Genomic DNA, 19,841 nt, shown 5'->3' with positions numbered 1-19,841 from the left:
GGTATCCAGTCGTGTCGGGTCTAGCGCTTGCCCCCTGCCCCATATGCCCCCCACTCTCCAAGGCACCGTGAGGGAGTCAGGCCTGACCCAGGCCAGGGGGCTACCTTGGACACGCTCCCTGGTCAAAAACGTGCCTTGGCTCCAACTTCCGGCTGCCCAAGGAGAAGCTGGGACCACCCTGAGACCCAGGACGGGTGTGGGGGCTGGAGGAGCCGGGCACCCCGCTAAGTGCACTTGACGCTGAAATGCCGGGGTGGGGGAGGGGCTGGGCCCTGGACGTGCTGGTTTGTGTCTGGGACAAAGCAGCGACACAGCACGCGGGGAGCTCAGCTGCCTCCCAGGGGAGAAGGGCAGGGATGCAAAGGCTTCAGGGGCGGAGTCCTGGAGTGGGGCGGGTGAGCCGAAAGGAGGAGCAGGGGACGGGGACAAGGCTCCGCGGAGGGTTCGTCTCCGCATCTGGCCTGCCTGGCGCCGCCCTTGGGCAGATCCGAGCGCCGGGCAGCGGGTTAGGAGTCAGGGTACAGCGAAGCGGAGGGGAGGGGGGTCCGGGCCGTGCCAGCTGCCTCCAGGGCCCTGGCTGGGAAAGCTACCCCGAGCCCAAGCGAGCCTGTCCGTGTCTCGTGCCCGGCGCGCTGCTACGCCTCGAGGCGGTGGCTCCTCTCCAGCCACAGCTCGGCAGGCGCGCGGCCGGGGCGCGTCCCGCTCGGGGCCGCGGGCGGGTCCCGCAGGAGGCGGGCGAGGGTCGCGGCAGGGGGCGCTACTGCTCGGTCAGCGAGAGCCTCAGGATGCGCTCCAGCTCCTCCTCCTCCTGGCGCGCGCGCCGCCGCCGCTCCTCCTGCTCCTGCGCCGACAGCTCCATCGCCAGCCGCAGCTGCTCGTCGTAGCTCCGGAACACGTGCCCGCGAGAACCCGGGCCCGGGCTGGGCCGAGGGCTGGGCCCCGACGCCGCCGGGGGCGCGGGCTGGCGCTGCGGCGTGGGCGGGGCGCTCCTGGGGGGGGCGAGGAGGCCGCGTCGGGGGCTGCCGGGGCGGCGAGACGGCGCGGCCCGCCCCCCTCCACCACCACCACCACCACCACGGCAGCCCGCAGCTCGTGAGCATCTAGGACCCCGGCCCCCGCGTCCGTTCCGGTGAGTCAACGCCTGGAGGCCTCGGGTCTCGTCCCCACCCGCTGCCAGGCGCCACCTCGCGGGCACTGACCTGTCCTGTCGGCGGCCCTCGTACGACATGGGGTGGGTGCCCGGCTTGCTGTTGGTCAGCGCCTCCCAGATGGTGACCTGGAGGGAGGGCGGGGTCAGCCGCGGCGGCGCGCGCCACGGAGGCGGCCCGGGGCGGCCGTGGGGACGCACCTGGTCGTACTCACTGCCCGCCTCCAGCAGGCTCTGCTGGATGGCGAACTGCAGCAGGTCGTCGTCGTCGTCGCGGGGCGCCGCCTCCCGCTGGCCGCCCAGCACGCTGTAGCCGCGCGGGGCCTCGAACAGCGCGGGGGAGATCTCGCAGCCGCGACACGAGGCTGCGGGCGCGGGGCGGCGGTCAGGCGGGAGCCGGGACCGGGCGGGGGGCGCGGGGGCGGGGCGGGACCGCGCGGGTGGGCGCCCAGGGGGCGGGGCGGGGCTCACTGCTGGAGCTGGAGCTGCTGACGCTCGAGGAGTCGCTGCCGGGGGAGGGGGTCTCGCTGCTGGGGCTGCCTCGCACCGACGGCACCGGCTCGTCGCAGCCGTTGAGGTTCCCGAAGGTGATGCGCGCGTTGAGGATGTGGAAGATCGGGATTTCTGAGGAGAAGGAGCCGGTCGGGCGCCGCCCTTCCGCCGTCTCACCCCTCAGCCCTGCCCCCTCGCCGCGTCTGACCTCCGGGAAGGCTGAGGCGAAATGGCGCTGGGGGCTCACCAATCTTGACGGGGAAGCCAGGGGGCAGGCGCAGCGTGATGAAGTCCCGGAGCTTGGCAAAGAGCGCGTTGCTGACGGCCATGAGGTCGATGATGGGGGCCACCTGCTCACACAGGGACAGGGGATGCTCCTCACACAGCCACAGCTTGGCCTTGAACCTGCCCCCCCCAGATCCCAAGGGGTGAGGGACGCTGCAGGAAGCCACGGCCTCCCAGCACCTCCTGCCCAGCCCCCACTCCGCCCCCGGCACCTCCCCGGCAGGAGCAAGGGGCCTCACTTCTGCGTCTTGGTGGTCAGCTCCATGGGGCGGCCCATGTCCCGGTTGCCAAGCTCAAAGTTGGGATTGAAGTATTCTTCTGCAGTGATGGCAGTGGGGTTGGCTTGGCTCAGAGTCTGAGTGGTCAGGGTCTGCACCACATGGGGAGGGCCGGTGAGCTCTCCTCAGTCCCTGATGCCGGGTCAGCCATCTGGTCCCACCGAGCCTCCAAGCCGTTCCCCCTGCCTGTGTGGGCCTGCCCTGGCCTTGGGTGTTGTGGAGAGGACGTCCACAGTGGCCTTGCTAAGCAGGATGCCTCCTGAGCCACACCCACACCCCTCCACTGAGGGGCGCCCCCCGCACACACTCACTCCGTTCTGGGGACCCCCATGCTGCTCAGCAATTCCCAGGAAGGACTGCAGGGGCGTCTTGCAGCCTACAAGAAATGTGGCATCTCAGAGATACTGCAGCCCCAGGAGCACCTGGGCGCCTCCATGCACGTGCCAGCACCCATGACCCAGGCGGGAGGCAGTTCCTAAGACGGGGTGCTCACCCACACCACAGACCCCAGCACCTTCATCAAGGGGCGCTGTGGGCTGTGAGCAGCCAAGGCCAGAACCGCTGCTAGCACTGCTGGGATCAGAGCAGACCCGGGGCTCAGGGGAGACTTCCGGCAGTGCCACTCCCCAGGTGGGAGGCCGGGGCAGTAAGTGGCCACGTTTGCTGAGTGCTTCTGGAGGATGCCCGCCTTTCTGTGTGTTTTCACTTATTAATGATTTTGTTTTGCTCCCCGGTGAGAAATTCTATCTTTGCACTTCAGGTTAAGTGACACCCAGAGAGCCTAGGGGATGTCCCATTAGACTAGAATGGCCAGTAGACGGCATACCTGACATTTCTCCTCCCCCAAATCCAGGGCAGACATTAGCAATTGATGATAGCATGCCTTTCTACCAAGCTCAAACGAGCCCCCAGAACCTTCTTAGCAATACTGGAGCAATCGTTAGGAGCCAGCACTTAAAATCTGTTTCCCTGAGTAGCTGTCCAGGCTCTTGCCAGAGGGGATACCGACGAAGGTGCTGAAGGGGGAGCTGCTCCTCCAGTCCTGCACCCCCACACACACACACACACATCTCTGCCTCGTTACCTTTGACCTTGCCCTTGTGCTGCTCTGAAAGGTGCTCTGTCCGAGTCCGGGTGATGAGCTCCACATTGGATGCCCCATATACCTGGGGACAGATGAGAAAAGGGCTCTGGCACCGCCACACCCTGCCCCCAAAGGCGTTCAGAACACTCCTTGCAGTAACTGGTTCTGGGGGAGCTCTTAGCTCCAGTCCCTAGGCCTTTGGGCACATAAATAGCTGAAATTATTCATCCATTCACTTATTCATTCAACAGAGTTTTTTTGGAGAAGACTTTGTGTGCTAGGCACTGAGGCAGGGACAGGAACGTAGCAGCAAACAAGCCAGACACGATCCCTCCCTGCCTCCAAGAGGCTCGCCATCTAGGGACAGTTAGAACTCGGTGGGATCCAGGGCAGCGCAGGCCTTAACCAAGCCTGCAGAACCAGGGCAGGCTTCCCCGCGGAGACAGCATGGACAGAACCTTGCAGCATCAGTGGCACCAGGCACTGAGCGATGTGGGAGTCCCAGAGTGACAGGTGCAGTGGAAGGGTAAAGGCCTGAACCTGGAGCAACAACACCCATCTGAATAGTAAAGCCCATGAGGATTAAATGAGTGGTTGTACTCATCCACGTATGTGTGTCCATCCATGCCTGCATCTAAAATGGCACAATGGTGCCTTGAATGTGACTCTGATAAGGGCTCAGCAAAAGCCATCCTCATCAGTTGGCTATGAGTCTAATGCCCTTTCTTCTGCCCCTCCAAGACTGGGCTGGGGTGCTCAGGAGGCCCCCACCCAGCTTGCTGGAGGCAGGAGCGTGGCTGGGTCCAGCACCCAAGAGCTGAAGCCTCACCTTGGCTTCATACCCGTTCACCATCTCGGTCTTCTCACTGCGCCAGCCCAAGATGCCAGTCTTGTTCCTAGGGAAGTAGAGCAGTCCGGGTGAGGTAGGCACCCCACCAGGCTGGCTCAAGGCTGGCCAAGACCCTGCCCACTCACCTCTCAAAGGAGATGTTCTTGGTATCGAGCTGCGTGGTGACAACAGGCGCAGTGAGCCGGCTCAGCACCTGCTCCTCGGTGGGTTGGGCGGCTGCCAGCAGCAGCTCCCGGTCCTGCCCGGCCAGTGCGAGAGTCTCTGTGTACACCACCCGGCGGTCATGGTCAATCTCCATGACCACGGCACTTGAGTCTGCCAGCCACAGAACAGCACAGGGTGTCAGGGCTGGCGTGGGCCAGTCTCCCATCCTCCCCAGCCTGCCCCGCTTTCTGCAGGCCTGACCTTGGCCCCTGAAGACGAAGCTGCGGTTCCCTCGCTGCCAAGTCATGTGGTCAAAGCCCAGGAGAGTGGTGTCTACCCTCAAGTTCTGCCCGCTCTTCCACACTTTGTAGGTGTCACTCGGGCAGATCTTGGACACCAGGGGCACTGGATGGAAGCAGAGGTCAGAGGTGGCTTCTGTCTGCCCGGCCTGCCCAGCCTGGGCCAACTCAGGGCACGGGGGTAGAGGTCAGTGGTGCGGCCAGGAAAGGGAGAGGGAAGTACTGGGAGCGCAGCCTCTTGTCCACCCTCCAACCCCCCCAGTGTAGACCACGTTCACTTGGCTGTGTGCAACCTGAGGTTGGGAGGCCGGGGACGGGGGTGTCTCAGGCACCACCTAGTCTCCAGCATCCACCACGTGTTAGTTCATTCAATCTTTCATCCACTCTTCTAACAAATATTTATTGAACATTATTGCACGCCAGGCACTATTCCAGTCACTGGGAATTGAAAAAGACAGGACTCCTGCCCTCTTGGAGCTATGAGTAATAAATAAATAAGCAAGTAAGGAAATAGCAATGGGATCGAGCCAGTGTCTGGGATGGTCTGGAAAGGCCTCACAGAGGCGGTGCCACTGAGCTGGGAGCCAAAGGATGGGAAGGAGCCCTGGGGAGAGCTTTGGGAGGAGGACCCCAGGCAGGGAGCACCAAGTGCAGTCCCGGGGTGGGCGAGCACCCGGCAAGGCCCCGAAGGTTTCCTCTTACCCCAGCTAGTGAACTCCCACTTCATCTCCACGTAGAAGTCCTGGGCCTGGAGGATGCAAAGCACAGGGGCTAAGCCTGCACTAGGGCTGCAGCTCAAGGCTGCGGCACGGAGGCAACGAGGCTGGGCCTCACCTTGCGCAGCTTCTCCAGGAGCACGGGGATCCCCGCCAGCCGCTTCACCACACGCTGGTAGTCCCGGTACCGCAGCACCAGCTGCACCAGCTCCAGGTCCCGGGTACTCACAGCCTCCTGAAGCACTGGTGGAGGCGAGGCAGTGTCAGACGGCGGGACCCTCCAGCCACCCCCAGGCGACTGAGACACAGGCTGAGCAGGGGACCCACCTGTCCAGCCACTGCGGTTCTCCCTGCCCACGTCTGCGCCGTGCGCCAGGAGCACACGGGCACACTCGAGGTGCCCCAGTGTGGTGGCCAGGTGCAGGGGAGTCCGGCCACGGGGATCCAGCTGCTCGATGTCCACCTGGAGAAGTTGAAGATGCAGCTCTGGTCACTCCAGGGGCAGCCCCAAGGCAGGCAGCAACCTCCACGTTGCCCTGATTTTCTTACGGGGCGATGGAAAAGACGCAAAGTCGGAACCAGGACACTGGAAAGGGGCTCAGAGCTGGGGCAGAAACTGTGGGAGTGGAAAGACTTTCCTGCCTGTCTGGCGAAGCCCCCTGGCCAGGTTCCCTCCCCCAGGGCCAAGTGGGCTGCCCGCAACTGAAGTGTGGGCAGTGAGGCTGCAGGTCAAGCAGGTGCCTGAGGCCCGACCTGTCCTCGGGCTTCCAGGCTGCTCCTTCGAGGGGCCCGCTCGAGCTGACATGACCCCTGCACGAGGCAGAGCCAGCCACCGCGGACATAAATACACCGGCAGCAATGAGGGAACATGCGCGTGCTGCCACTTCCCACCCGTGTCCTGTCCTGTGCATTAATATTCTGGGTAAATCCCATCATTGTGTTTTGAATAGCATGATTCCATTGCGTGAGACTTTTGTCGTGTGATAAAAGCGTATGTTTGTGGAGCATAAGTATTTAAGTATATCTCAGGAGTCTAGGATTCTGGTTAACTACAGTGAACGGATGGCATGCATCTAAATTCCTCTTTCCCAAAACTTGGTTAAAATCCCACCAAAAGGCTTCTAGTCCAACCATGGTGAGATAACTTAAATTACCTTCCTCCCATAAACAATGAGAAAACTATAACTTTTTTAGAGATTTATTTTACTTATTTGAAAGGCAGAGTTAGAGAGATAGGGACCAGTGCAGCAGGTTAAAGCCCTGGCCTGTAGCGCCGGCATCCCATATGGGCGCTGGTTTGAGTCCCAGCTACTCCTTTTCCGATCCAGCTCTCTGCTTATGGCCTAGGGTGGCAGTAGAAGATGGCCCAAGTTCTTGAGCCCCTGCACCTGCGTGGGAGACCCAGAAGAAGCTCCTGCTCCTGGCTTTGGATTGACACAGCTCCGGCCATTGCAGACATCTGGGGAGTGAACCAGCAGATGGAAAACCTCTCTCTCTCTCTCTCTCTCTCTCTACCTCTACCTCTACCTCTACCTCTACCTCTACCTCTCTACCTCTCTCTGTAACTCTTTAAAATAAATAAATTTTTTAAAGATTTATTTATTTGAAAGTCAGAGTTACACAGAGAGGAGAGGCAGAGAGAGAGAGGTCTTCCATCCGCTGATTGGGCCATCTTTTTACTGCTTTCCCAGGCCACAGCAGAGATCTGGATTGGAAGAAGAGCAACCGGGACTAGAACCAATGCCCATATGGGATGCCAGCACTTCAGGCCACGGCGTTAACCCACTGCACCACAGCACTGGCCCCATCAAATAAATAAAATTTTTAAAAAGATAGATAGATAGATAATCTATCTGCTGCTTCCCTCCCCAAATGGCCACAATGACTTGGGCTGGGCCAAGGCTGAAGCCAGGAGCCAGGAACTTCTTCTGGGTCTCCCACATACTTGGGCCATCTTCTCCTGCTTTCTCAGGTACATTAGCAGGGAGCCGGATCAGAAGTGGGGCAGCAGGGACTGAAACAGTGCTCACATGAGATGCCAGCATCATAGATGGCAGCTTAACCCACTGCACCACAAAAAGGGTCCCTAGTCTTTATTTTTTAAAAATATATATTTATTTGAAAGGCAAGTTACACAGAGAGGGAAGGTGAGAGAAACAGAGAGATCTTCCATCTACTGGTTCACTCCCCAAATGGTCACAACTGCTACGGCCAGGAGCTTCATCTGGGCCTTCTATATGGTGGCAGGGGCCCAAGTACTTGGATCATCTTCCACTGCATTCCCAGGCACATTAGCAGGGAGCTGGATGGGAAGCTACATAGCTGGGATTTGAACCAGCACTCCAATATGAGATACTGGCTTTGCAAGCAGCAGCTTGACCCGCTGGCACCATGCATCACCTCGCTGGCTCTGCTTCTGATTCCAGCCTCCTGCTAATGCACATCCTGGGAGGCAGCAGGTGATGGCTCAAGCACTTGGGTCCCTGCCACCCACGTGGGAGACCCTGATGGAGTTCCAGGCTCCTGGCTTCAGCCTGGCCTAGCTCCAGCTATTGTGGACATTTGGGAAATGAACCCACAAATGCAAGATCTCTCTGCCTTTCAAATAAATAACACTATTTTTTAAAAATCACTCTAGAAATCTGCCTAGGGCTTCGTTGAATACTCGACTTCACTTGAATATAATGGAACCCAACAAGACCAGACAAAAAGGAGCAATAACATGATAAATTTTCAGAGCCCACCCAGGGCAAGTTCCAACCTGCTAGTGTTGATCACCCAATATCTTCAATAGATTCCAGACAGGTTAGACCTTAGCACCAGACTGAACTACGCCTAAGGAAAAAATTCACCTATAGCATAGTAAAAGAAAAGGCCCACCTAGACCCACCCTAAGAGATTAAAAAATTAATCTCAGAAGAATCAAACTAATTTGCAAGTAATTTACTTAGCCTGCCAGAACAAGGCCTAATCCTCTTTAAAGGAAGACAGCAAAATCCATCATAATATTTATAATGTCCAACATCCAGTTAAAAATTACTGGACATGCCAAGACATAGGAAAACACAACCCACAACCAGGAGAAAAATCATTTAAGAGAAACAGACTCAGAAATGATAGAGATGATGGATGGCTCAATGTACTTAAGAATCTGAAGAAAAACATAAACAAGATGTTTCTTGGGAAAGATATGGACCACCCAAAGATAACAAGTGCAGTATCTGGAATGAAAACTTCATGGGGTGGAATTGGCAGCAAATCACACCCTACAGAATACAACCTTCAGGGAAGGTTTGAAGACAAGGCAACGAAACTATACAGACAGAAGCACAGAAGAGGAAAACAGGTGCTGAGAAAAGCCAGAGAGCCTTGGTAATCTGTGGCACGCTGTCAAGCACACTAACATATGTGCAATTGGACTGCCAGGGGACGGGATAGGAAACGAGGGGAAATAGGACAAAATTAAAGAAATGGCCACAATATTCCCAAGTTTGATTAAAACTACTGTAGTGGTGGGGCCGGTGCTGTAGCTTAGTAGGTAAAGCTGCTGCCTCCAGCGCCAGCATCCCATTTCAGTGCCAGTTTGAGTCCCAGCTGCTTCACTTCTAATCCAGCTCTCTGCTATGGCCTGGGAGAGCAGTGGAAGATGGCCTAAGTCCTTGGCCCCTGTACCCACATGGGAAACCTAGAAGAAGCTCCTGGCTCCTGGTTTCAGATCAGCACAGTTCCAGCCAATGCAGCCATCTGGGGAGTGAACCAGTGGATGAAAGACCTCTGTGTGTGTGTCTGTGTGTCTGTGTGTGTCTGTGTGTGTCTGTGTCTCTCTTTCTCTGCTTCTGCCTCTAACTCTGCCTTTCAAATAAATAAATAAACCTTAAAAAAAAAAAAAAAAAGAGGTGGGCTGGCGCCGTGGCTCACTTGGTTAATTCTCCACCTGCGGCACCAGCATCCCATATGGGCACCAGGTTCTAGTCCTAGTTGCTCCTCTTCCAGTCCAGCTCTCTGCTATGGCCCGGGAAGGCAGTAGAGGATGGCCCAAGTGCTTGGGCCCCTGCACCCACATGGGAGACCAGGAAGAAGCACCTGGCTCCTGGCTTCAGATCGGCATAGTTCCAGCGGTAGCGGCCATTTGGGGGGTGAACCAACGGAAGAAAGACCTTTCTCTCTCTCTCTCTCTCTCTCTCTCTCTCTCTCTCTCTCGCACTAACTCTATCTGCCAAATAAATTTTAAAAAAAGAAAAGAAAAAAAAACTGCTATAGTCGGTGAAATGGTGGTGCCCCTCCCTGAAAGATATGTCCATATCACATTCTAACACTTGGAACTTATGAATGTGACCTTACTTAGAGTAGATGTAATTAAGAATCTCAAGAGGAGATCATCCTGGATTATCCTGGTAGGCTCAAAATCCAATGACAAGCGTCTTTTTATATGTTTATTTAATTGAAAGAGAGAAAGACAAAGAGAAATCAAACGCCCACAACAGCCAGAGCTGGGCCAAGCTGAAACCAGGAGCCAGGAATTCAATCTGGGATTCCCACCTGAGTGGCAGGGATCCAAATCCTTGAGCCATCGTCTGCCGTCTTCCAGGGTGTGCATAGCAAGAAGCTGGATCAGGTGGAGGCAGAACTCAGTCCTAGTCATTCTGATGTAGAATGCAGGCATGCCAAATGACAGCTTCACCCACTGCGCCAAAATGCAAAATCCCTATTATTTATTTGAGAGAGAGATCCACTGGTTCATTACCCATATGCCTGCTACAACTGGGGCTTGGCCAGGCTGCAGCCAGAAACCTAGAACTCAATCCACATCTCCCTCATGGTTGACAGGAACCCCAGCACTTGAGCCACCACCTGCTGCCTCCCAGAGTGCACATTAGTGGGCAGCTGGAATCAGAAGCAGACCTTGGACTTGAACCCAAGTGCTCTAATACAGGATACGGGCATCTTTAACTGCTGTGCCAAATGCGTACAGCAAAGTTCTGTTGTGTTAAACCACTCAGTTTAGACAATTTGCTGTGAAAACTAATACAACCCACAGAACTCCAAACCAAGAAACTCAATGAACTCCAAAAAAAAACAAACACATGATCAGCACACCAAGATCCATTATAATCAAATGCTGAAAACTAGTGATAAGAAAGTCTGAAAAGCATTAGAAGAGGAGCAGGCACTATGGGGTAGTAGGTTAAGCCTCTGTCCATGGCACTGGCATCCCATATGGGCACCCGTTCGAGTCCTGGCTGCTCCATATCTGATCCAGCTCTGTGCTAATGGCCTGGGAAGGCAGCAGAGAACAGCTCACGTGCTTGGGCCCCTGTACCCATGGGAGACCTAGAGGAAGCTCCTGGCTTCAGATCAGCCCAGCCATTTGAGGAGTGAACCAGCAGATGGAGGACCTCTCTCTATCTCTCCTTCTGTCTTTGTAACTCTGCCTCTTAAATAAAATAAATAAATTTTTTTTTAAAAAAAAGCATTAGAAGAAATGAGACCTTTTATGTGTGGAAGAACAAATACAGGAAACTACATACTTCTCAGAAACTATGTAAGCCAAAAGACAATATACTGAAATATTTGAAGTACTGAGACAGAAAAAAAAACTTTCCACCTTAAATTCTACATCCAGTGAAAATATTCTTCAGAAATGAAAGGGAAATAAAGGCTTTTGCAGATCAACAAATGCTAAGAGAATTTATCACCAAAAGATGTGCGGGAAATGTTAAAGGGAGCTCTTCAGGTGGAAAGAAAATGATACCAGATGGAAACCTGGATCTACACAAAGGAATGAAGAGCACCAAAAATGTTAAATTTGTAAGTATAGCAATGTCAGTAAAATATCTAAAACCTGCAAGAATAAAGAGAGGAAATGTCAGCAGATGAGAAGTTCCAACACATCTTTAGAACATGGAGAGCGGCTGAGGCATCGCAAGAGCCTTGGGTGGGGGAGGGGGCAGAGGAAGCCAGAACCCCAGCGGTCATGGGGGGAACCCCAAGGAGTAGCAATCCAGGTCACCCTGCATCCCAGAAGGCCAGGCCTCGCCGGCAGTGGCAACAGCAGGGGGAGGAGGGGGCGCGTTTCAGGGCTGAAGGCAAGGCGCTGGTTCCTTCCCCAATCTAATAAAGTGGGCAGACGGTGGCCTCAGCCAAGGATGAAGTCATCGGGCTGCAAACTGGTGACCAATGAGGTCCCAGCCCCTTCCCTGCCCCGGATCCTGAGCGCCGGCAGCCAGATTGGAATACCACCGCTCTCCCCACCCAAGCAGGAGATGGGCGAATCATTCCTTGGAGAAACTAAAGGCCCCAAAGGCCTCTGAATCCAAGCTTTTGGGGTTGTTCCCGTGAACAGGCCAGCACGCCACCACGACATCCAGGAAGTGCCACACCCCTCTCTTCAGTATGCCCCACCAGTCAAAGGGGACTGGACCCTGGAGGACAGCTTCCAACATGAAGTAAGCCCAAACGTATGGAACAGATGCCCAAAAAACAGCACATACTGTCAACACAGGCGATAAAAATGTTTTTAATGAAGAAAGAAAACTTTTCTGGGGAAAACAGCAACCTCCATGCTCAGGAAAGCACGCAAGCATCAGTGAATTCTTGAAATGGGGCGTCCTGGCTGCCGGGACTGCTGCTTCCCCGCGTCCATCACTCCAGAAGTGATTTTCCCCACTGTCCCTGGCTGGCTGCGTTCTGCACCTGCCCCAGTTCTCTCAGCGCAGTAAACACTTCCTCCTCGCTTCACTGCGCTTTCAAAGGTGAAGAAAAAAAGAAATCCTCTGGAACCGTCTTCATCTGTCCGCACCTAACCCATCAGCAGAACCTTCCCGACTGCCTCCACAATGGATCTGCAGTCCTCTGTTTTCACGCGGCCCCCTCCACACTTCACCCACCGCAGCTGCACCCATGCTGTGGAATGTCACTCGCCCCCATGCTTCCCACCCTGTTCCGTGCACAGCCGTGGGGGCCTGGACTTCTGCTGGAAGTCACTGGCCTTCCCTGGGACCGGCTGCTATGGGTCAGGTGTCGTGTGGCCCCTAAGGCATCCCGTGCTGGCAGCTCGGCCCCCGCAACAGGAACACTGAGAACGGGGGTCTTTCAGAGGTGAGGCCTAGTGGAGGCCGAGTACGTCACAGGGGCACCGGCCTCCAGGGGATCCGTGCCCCTGGCGAGAGTGGGTCAGGTCTCGCGGGACTGAGTAGTTCCCATGAAAGTAAGTTCTCAATAGAGCCAGCAGGCCTTTCTCTCCGCCCTGGCTTCAGGTCTCCCCTGTGTGGTCCTCCCGGGGCCCAGGTCAGGGCACAGAGGACAAGCCCAGTGCTCCTTACAGAGTCCCCACAGCCCGGTGTCCTGCCACAGCAGTGCCAAACGGGCCGCCTCGCCTAGGCTGCCGCTCAGATGTCACCAAGAAGCACGGAGATGACAGCTGCTGCTCACCCACTGTCCCTTCTGCCGCTCTAGTTCTTCTGACATTGCTTGCGGCCCTCCCCTGGAAGGAAGCCACATCCCTGCTGCGCCCTGCCACCCCCAGCCCTCACGCCCCTCCCGCGGGCCAGCACCCGTCAGCCAGGGAGGGAGGGAGGTGATAAACCGAGTCACTGCCAGTAGATCTTTAGAATGATGGGGGAGCCGCGGTCGCCCATGGGGAGCGAGCCGGGGCCCTGCAGGAGGGATGCTGCTGTCACCGCCAGCCTTCTAGCAACAGTTAAATATTTTAAAACACGAGTGTGAACGACTTCGTCAAAAATAAAACATGTTAAATGTTTAAATTATTTGCATAACTTATACCCCTCCGTTAGCATTTCTTCATTTTTAAATCTGCTCAAATGAGAGTGGGCCTGACCCCCGGCGGCCTCAGAGCTGCAGGCTGCAGGATGCCAGGGTGAGGCTCCCCCTGCCATTCCTCTGCACCAGCTTCCCACACACCCCGACAGCGCTGTTTGCTCTTTGTCTGTTAGAGGTTGAGCTGGGCAGCCCGGAATCCCAACCTGGGTGGAGTCCTGAGCCCCCAGGTGGGGGTGGCGGCGGCTCCACAGAGCATGCCAGGTTGTAGCTGAGCCACCAGGCCATGCCCCAGATGCTGCTGCTGCTGCTAACAAGGCCTTGGGGAGCTGGCAGGGTGCCCCACTCGGCCCAGGGCCCCAGATGCTGCCTGCCACCCCGCCTCCCAGGTGCCTCAGCTCCAGGCCCCAGAGGGAAGCTGGCACTCACTGCCAGGCACAGCATCTGCCCCCGCTCAGCCCTCCCCAGGGCACCGCTGTTTTAGGGCCGATGTGGACCCCATCCGCCAGCCAGGCCCCCAAGCTGCTGTCCTCACCTGGCCAGAACACAGTCTGCTATGCAGGTGGCACCTTGCCCTGGGCCCAGGTGGGAGAATTCATTAATCTCTTCAGCAAAGGCCTACAGCTATTTAATTGCTGGAATGAAAAGGTCTCCCGTGAAACCCAACACCCTGACCTCCCCGCCAAGAGAATGGAGACTCCTCACCCCAGCAGGACCTGGCTGGGTCAGGGCTGGGGCTCTGGGCAGACCGCCTCCCGGCCTCCCTCAGGCAGGTGCACACAGGCACGGGCACCGTGGGGGTGCACTCATTCATGCCTCTGCTGCCCCACACACCGTGCAGGCACAGCTCTCAGTGGATGTGCACACGCGTGCCTGGCTGCCCTCTAGCTCTGCAGGTGTCTCATGGGCATCATACATGTGCTTTGCCAGCACACTTGCACGTGATCACCCCTCACACCCACATGCCATAGCAGGGCATTTTGCAAACGCCGGTAGCATTAGCAGAATCCTTTTGTGGAATGCAATCCTAAAATGACACACCACGTACAGACTAGACGTGGGTGCTGGAGAAGCACACTGGGCACAGAGCCACCGGCCTCACCTGCTGGGCCTCTGGGTCCTTTCCTTGCCCCTTGTCCCAAGCCTCAGGGAAGATAGCAGGAGTCTAGTTTGGTCACTGCTTCTGAGCTCTGTCACCTGCCGGGTAGGGGGACAGGTGAGCCTGAGCTCGCTCAAGGGGGAGGGGAGTGGGACCCTCACTCTGGCTGAGGGAGATTATGAGCTAGTGGGGGCAGCACCTGCAGACTCCTCCGGCCCCTGCTGTCCTGTCCCGTGCGGCCTCTCCCCCTCCTTCCAGAATGCATCGATTTTGGTTTCTGGGGTTTGTGGCTCGCTTCCTGAGCTTCCTAGCTCACCAGATGTGGTGATGCCCCACAGCCAGGACGGTCCACTTCAGGGGAGGGAGGGAGGGCTCACAGGTGCCTCCCAAGGACCTGGACACAGCTGTCACCTCCAGTAGGCAGCACCCACCTGAGCATCAGGCCCGCAACCCCGTCTCTCGTGCCGCTAGGTCGGAAGGGTGAGCGGGGAAAGCAGGAAGGAGGAGCATGGCGGAGCAGCCCCAGGAGGGGAGAGAGAGCTTGCCTGAGTCTCTGCTGCCAGGGGAAGCCTGCTGCTCCCCAGCCTCCCACAGGGAGCTGCAGTCTAACCCGTACCCTCCTGCACCTCACAAGGAACCCCAGGGACTTGTGACTCCAGAACCAGGGCTGTGCCTGCCTCCTGGCCATGCCAGGCATGGGGGAAATGGCCCATCCAAAGGCTACAGGCAGGAGGCAGGGCACCAGGACCACCGGTTGCCATCTAGGCCCCCTCCTCTCACCCCAGCACCCCTCTGCCCATCCACTCTGCTGCCAGCCCTCAGAAGAGCCGGGAGGCAGGGGTGCTGAGCAGGCTCGGTGCCCCGCTCTGCAGGCTGCTGGGCACACCCCCTCCGTGACCAGTCGGCATTGCCAAGCCTGCCCACGGGAGGGCCTCATGGAGTGAAGCCGCGACAGCTATGCCAAGCATGGGGAGACCCGGCCTCTGCGTGCCCAGGGAAGCCTGCCTGCTTCAGTGGCAGCTGGTGCCAGCAGGACCTGCGGTCAGGGCCTCCCTGCTGGGAGGCCAGGGGCCTGCAGAAGCCTTATCAAGTGGCCTCCCTCGGGTCACCCCTGCAGGAGGCAGAGCCATACACATTGGGATGCGAGAGGGCACAGCTAGGGCCCTCTCCCATCCAGACGGCCTGGTTTTCCCCTGGGCCCCCCTGGAGGAAGCAGAGGACTGGCTTGGCTCCATGGTGGGTGAACAGGGGTTAACTTCAACTGGCGCCCTATATTCCCCCTGGCCTGGATGAAGGGCGGGCACTGGTTCATTTCAAAGAGACGGAACTCACCAGGGTGGGGAGGGGGTGAACTGGGCCCTGGTTCCTGTGGCAGCGGGGGGGCAGGGGAAGCAGGCACACCCAGCAGCCCCAAGCTACCTCCACCTGCAGCCGCTCATGCTCCACGGTACTTCTGGGTACACCGACCTCACCCCAGCAAGATGGCTGCTGCCTCCAGGCCTCTCGGCAGAGGCCTGGGCGACAGGCCATGTGGGCATCCAGGGCATTGCTGCCTCTCTCCAGTCTCTGCAGGGAAAGGAGCACCCAGCTCCTGGACGGGAGAGTGGGACGGAGGCCCCTGGAGGTCCGGTCTTCCCCCTAACAACCCTTGGACCTTCGGGAAGTCCCTCTCAGGTCAGACTTCACTCCCTGCAGCTGTACCCTCTCTCAGCAGCTCATCGTCTCTTGCCCTCAGTGGAGAGGAAAGCAGAGAAGAGCCAGGCGCCCGGCACCAGGCTCTGTAATCCCCAGGACACACTTGCCTCACCATGGTCTCCTCCAGGGCAAGGCTGGTGCCTTGTTCATCCATCTTGGTTCCCCCAGGCACGCTGACCTCCCTCCCTTCATCCCAAGCCGCTTCCTTTCTGAAGGGTAAGCAGAGCAGGTCTGGGGTACCCCCAGCTCAGTAGAGGCAGGAGGAAGGGGGTGGATGCCCAGCCCACCCCACATTTAGGGAGACTGCATGAGGTCCCTGGCCTGGGGACTAAGGGGTGAACCTCCACCTCCCTGCTTCCCTTTGGGAAGCCGGCTGCAGGGCTGGCCCTCAGTGAGTAGCAACTCGGAGCTACCCACTCCCAGCCCAAGTCGGGAGGTCTCACCCTGCGGCAGACTGGGCCCAGCTGTGGCTCCTGCTGCCCTCCCTGCAGGGTGGGTCACCTGTGCCTCGGGTGCCTACCTGTGGCCTGGGTGCCAAGGACAGACCTGGGCACAGTCTGTGACCTGGGCTTGCCTCCGTGCTGAAGAATGGCCAAGAGACTCCACCTTCCCCTGAAGCTCCCTGAAGCTGGCTGACCCACCCGGCCCCACTGAGCAGCAGGAATCCGCGATCTCACCCTGCAGAACCGCCAGTCCAGCCTGCGGCCGGGGCCCCCACCCCCCACCCCCGCCTCCTCAGCACCAGCGGCCAGGAGAGCGCCTTTCAGCACCTGGACAAGGCCCTTCGGGGACTCGCGGACCGAGTGCCTCTCCTCTCCCCGGGCTGGGGGCTGAGGGATCCAGGGGCTCTGCGCTAAAGGACCGGAGAAAGCGCTAACCACGCAGGGAAAGGGCACTGGGTGGGGCCGGGATGCCCGGCAGTGTCACACAGCCTGGCCCCCGATCCTCGACCTGCGGGCCTTCCCCACCTCCGCACGCTCGCGCGGGAGGTGTCGCGGCTCGACGGAGTGGGGCGGACCCTCCCAGCACACGGAACACACACACCGAGCGGGCCGCCCCTGCCTGCAGCCCGCACTGCCCTGGCCCAGGAGCGGGGCACGGAGACCCCAGCCCGGCTCCGGGAGGGTGGGGAACACGTGCGGGCCGCCCGCGTCCGGGCCGGTGGGAGCGGGTAGGGGCCGCTCCCAGTCACCCAGCACAAAAGCCACGGCTGCAAACAAAGAGGCGCCGCTAACTCGGCCGAGAGGCGGGACAGCCCGCGCCGCGCCCCTGCCCCACGCGGGGTCCCCGGCGCCCCGACGGCGCTCTTACCTGGCCGGCGCGGACCTCCTTCTCCAGCTCGCGGTGGCGGTTGTGCCACACGAGGTAGTGCAACGGGTACTTGCCCTCGGGCCCCTTCCTGGCGGAGGCGTTGGCGGGGATCATCGCCCGCTCCTCATGCCGGGGCCGCCGCGCCCGGCCCGGGAGGAGGGACGGCGCCGCAGCCGGGGCCCGGGGCCGCGGGGCGGGCGGCGGGCGCTGCCTGCTCGCAGGGCTGCGGCTCGGGCATGTGCGAGCGGCGGCGGCGGGCGGGGGCGGCGCGCCCGGCGCGGTGCAGGCGGTGCGGGCGGCGCGGGCGGCGGGCGTCCTCGCGAGGCGGCGGCGGCGGCGACGGCGGGCGGCGCTGCGAGGCCCCCACCCGCCCGGGGAGGGAGCGGGCACTCGGCGGCGCGGCGCGGAGTGGCGCCTCGCCTCCCACACCCCCACACACAAAGACTCGGCTCCGCGGAGGGAGCAGGCACCCGCAGCGGGGGCGCACGGGGTGCGGGCCCCGGGGACGCCGCCGCCGCAGGGACGCGCGCCCGCAGCACCCGGCTCCCCGCAGCCGCATAGCCCGGCCCTCAGCTTGAGCGGCCGGCGAGGGACGCGGGGATGCGGGGGAGAGAGTGGGGCTCCGAGTGCCCCCGGCAGAGCGGGTTACAGCTAGGCCCCGCGGCATCATGGGACTTGTAGTCCGCCTGGCGGAACTGAGGGTGGCAGGTGGCGGGAGAGGGTCCCGCACTGGGTGCCCCTGATCCCTTGAGAAGGGTGAGCCAAGAGGCAGGCCCGGCCAGAACGGAGGCGGAGCCCGGACTCCAGGTGGGCTGGGGCGCACCCCCGCTCGCTGGCTGTCTTCTGCTGGGGAGGGAGGGGGCCACAGGCCTCCCTGGAACGTGCCTGGGGGCGGGGGGTGCGGTGTGGCCTTCATAACTGAGCTTGGTCCCAGGGGCTGGAGAGAGAGATCCGGATTCCCAGTAGCGGGTGCCTGATGGGGACTCCCGAGAAGGCGTGCGGGACATGGAGCAGCCAGGGACCTGGCACCTGGAGTGTTTCCTAGGCGTCTTCCCCGCCGCCTTAGAAAATCCAGCTCCGTCTTTACGCACGGCACGGAAAAGAGAATGTGCCATTCGGACGGGAGAACACAGCCTTCCCTCCACACCCTGGCCTCCACAGAGTGAGGCTGGGCAGAGGAAGCAGCAGGTGGCAGCTGCCCACCTCCCCCCCTGGTCCCAGAGACCCGGGGCGCAGAGGTGTTTCCAGAATGGCCCCTGCAGAGGGCGTGGTAAGAGTGGAATCTGCCTCCCGAGCCGCCAGTTGCGAGGGCAGGAAGGACTGGACGGAGGGACCGTGATGTCACAGATACCGAAATCCCAATACCTCCTTGCTCACCGCCTGCCCTTAAGCAAACGGCCTGAATTCTGTTTCTCGGTGCACTCACCTCTAAAGTGAGCCTGTGGGTACCACGTCGTGGGGGTGAGCTGAGGACAGTAACTGCCCTGGAATAGGCGCCTCCCCACCACTCCCACCCCCACCAGGCGGACTGAGGCTCGGCGCTTTCCCGAGCCCACCTTCGAGCAAGGCAAGGGATAAGGGATTCCACCGCAGCCCTTCTCGGAACGACGATCCAAGAAGTGTTTTGTGTGGGAGGTGCCAGCAAAAGCTTGCAAACTCCCTGCGCCTCGCTCAGGTTCCTTTGTGTGGTCTCTCCTGCCTGCTGCACACCCTGCGGTGGTGCCAGGCCCGGGCTGGAAGGGACGAGGGCGGAGCGCGCCGCCTCGCCCCTCGCTCCAGCCGGGGAGGAGCCAGCGGGCGTCGCTGCAGCGCGCGGGCGCTGCCCGCCTCCACCACCAGGGGTCAGCAGAGGGTCGTGGCTGTGGCCGGCGTTGGGGAGGGGGCTCCGGAAAGGAGGGGCGTCTGTCTAGGAGCGACCGCGAGGAACGCCTGCACATTTCCTCGTTAAATTGTCCTTAGAACCTCGTGTGTGATTCTCCTCCAGCCAACCTGCTTCGTGGGGGTAGTGCCATCTCCACAGGGAAACCCAGAAGCGCTTTTATCTCCCTGAGCCCGGAAGCCTCGCCGTCACAAGGCTGGGGCTTCGGGGACGAAGTTTGTGGACGCCGCGTCCGCGCCAGGGCCACTCCCAGGTTGTCCCCAGGGCACCCTGGGGAGGGGGGAGCGGAGCGAATCGCCCTTCCTGGCCGGGGGCGGGCAGCTCCCGTGCGCGGGCAGCCGGCTCTCCCTGCCAGGCGGCCCTGAACACTCCACCCAGGTCGCCTTCCCCGCGGCCCGAGCGTTGCGGCGGCCACGAGCTCGAGACGCGCCCACACAGCGGAGAAACAAAGCCCGCCGAGCGGCAGGGCTGCCAGCAGCCGCCTCGACGTCTAATAAATGAAATTCCATAGCTGGGGGTCGATCGGGGGTGAACGGGCGGTCGCCGCTCGTGGGCTGCGCGCCCGGCACCGGCTGCCAGGCCACTGCTCCCTTCCCCCGTCTGGAGCCTCCAAGCTCACGGGCTCCTGGGTGCGGGCGCAGCGCGGGGGCGGCGGTGGTACCCCCGCCCCCAATACACTTTGCGAGGAATCTAAGCGTGCAGAAGCCCCACCAGCTGAGCGGCTGGCTGCTGGGGGGAGGGGAGGCCTGCCAGGGATTTTTTTTTTTTTTTTGAAAGGTGCGATTA

General features: G+C 59.8%; 1 protein-coding gene across 1 annotated transcript; it reads right to left on the bottom strand.

The window, feature by feature from the left end:
• Positions 1-723: 723 nt before the first annotated feature.
• On the bottom strand, positions 724-17,290 carry ANKRD13B (ankyrin repeat domain 13B). The gene is made up of 15 exons (XM_062216026.1): positions 17,177-17,290; positions 5,623-5,758; positions 5,414-5,538; positions 5,282-5,327; positions 4,542-4,685; positions 4,262-4,451; positions 4,116-4,182; positions 3,287-3,368; positions 2,514-2,578; positions 2,164-2,294; positions 1,887-2,044; positions 1,619-1,771; positions 1,349-1,512; positions 1,200-1,276; positions 724-989 (listed from the first exon to the last, which is right to left on the bottom strand). The coding sequence occupies exons 1-15, from the start codon at positions 17,288-17,290 to the stop codon at positions 758-760; spliced, it is 1,884 nt and encodes a 627-aa protein (XP_062072010.1). The 3' UTR covers positions 724-757.
• Between the last annotated feature and the right edge of the window lie 2,551 nt (positions 17,291-19,841).

The sequence above is a fragment of the Lepus europaeus genome, chromosome 18 (genome assembly GCF_033115175.1).
Source record: "Lepus europaeus isolate LE1 chromosome 18, mLepTim1.pri, whole genome shotgun sequence".
Taxonomy (NCBI): Eukaryota; Metazoa; Chordata; class Mammalia; order Lagomorpha; family Leporidae; genus Lepus; species Lepus europaeus.
Note: the sequence above shows the minus strand (reverse complement) of the source record. Positions and strands in the feature narration are given on the sequence as shown.

What these genes read in the sequence shown, in the direction of transcription:
- ANKRD13B (XM_062216026.1), bottom strand. Translation starts at nt 17,290, where the DNA reads ATGATCCCCGCCAACGCCTCCGCCAGGAAGGGGCCCGAGGGCAAGTAC. An exon ending in AGGAGGTCCGCGCCGGCCAG is followed by an intron (nt 5,759 to 17,176) that starts GTAAGAGCGCCG and finishes CAACTTCTCCAG; the next exon opens with GTGGACATCGAGCAGCTGGA. An exon ending in GTGGGAGTTCACTAGCTGGG is followed by an intron (nt 4,686 to 5,281) that starts GTAAGAGGAAAC and finishes GCTTCCATCCAG; the next exon opens with TGCCCCTGGTGTCCAAGATC.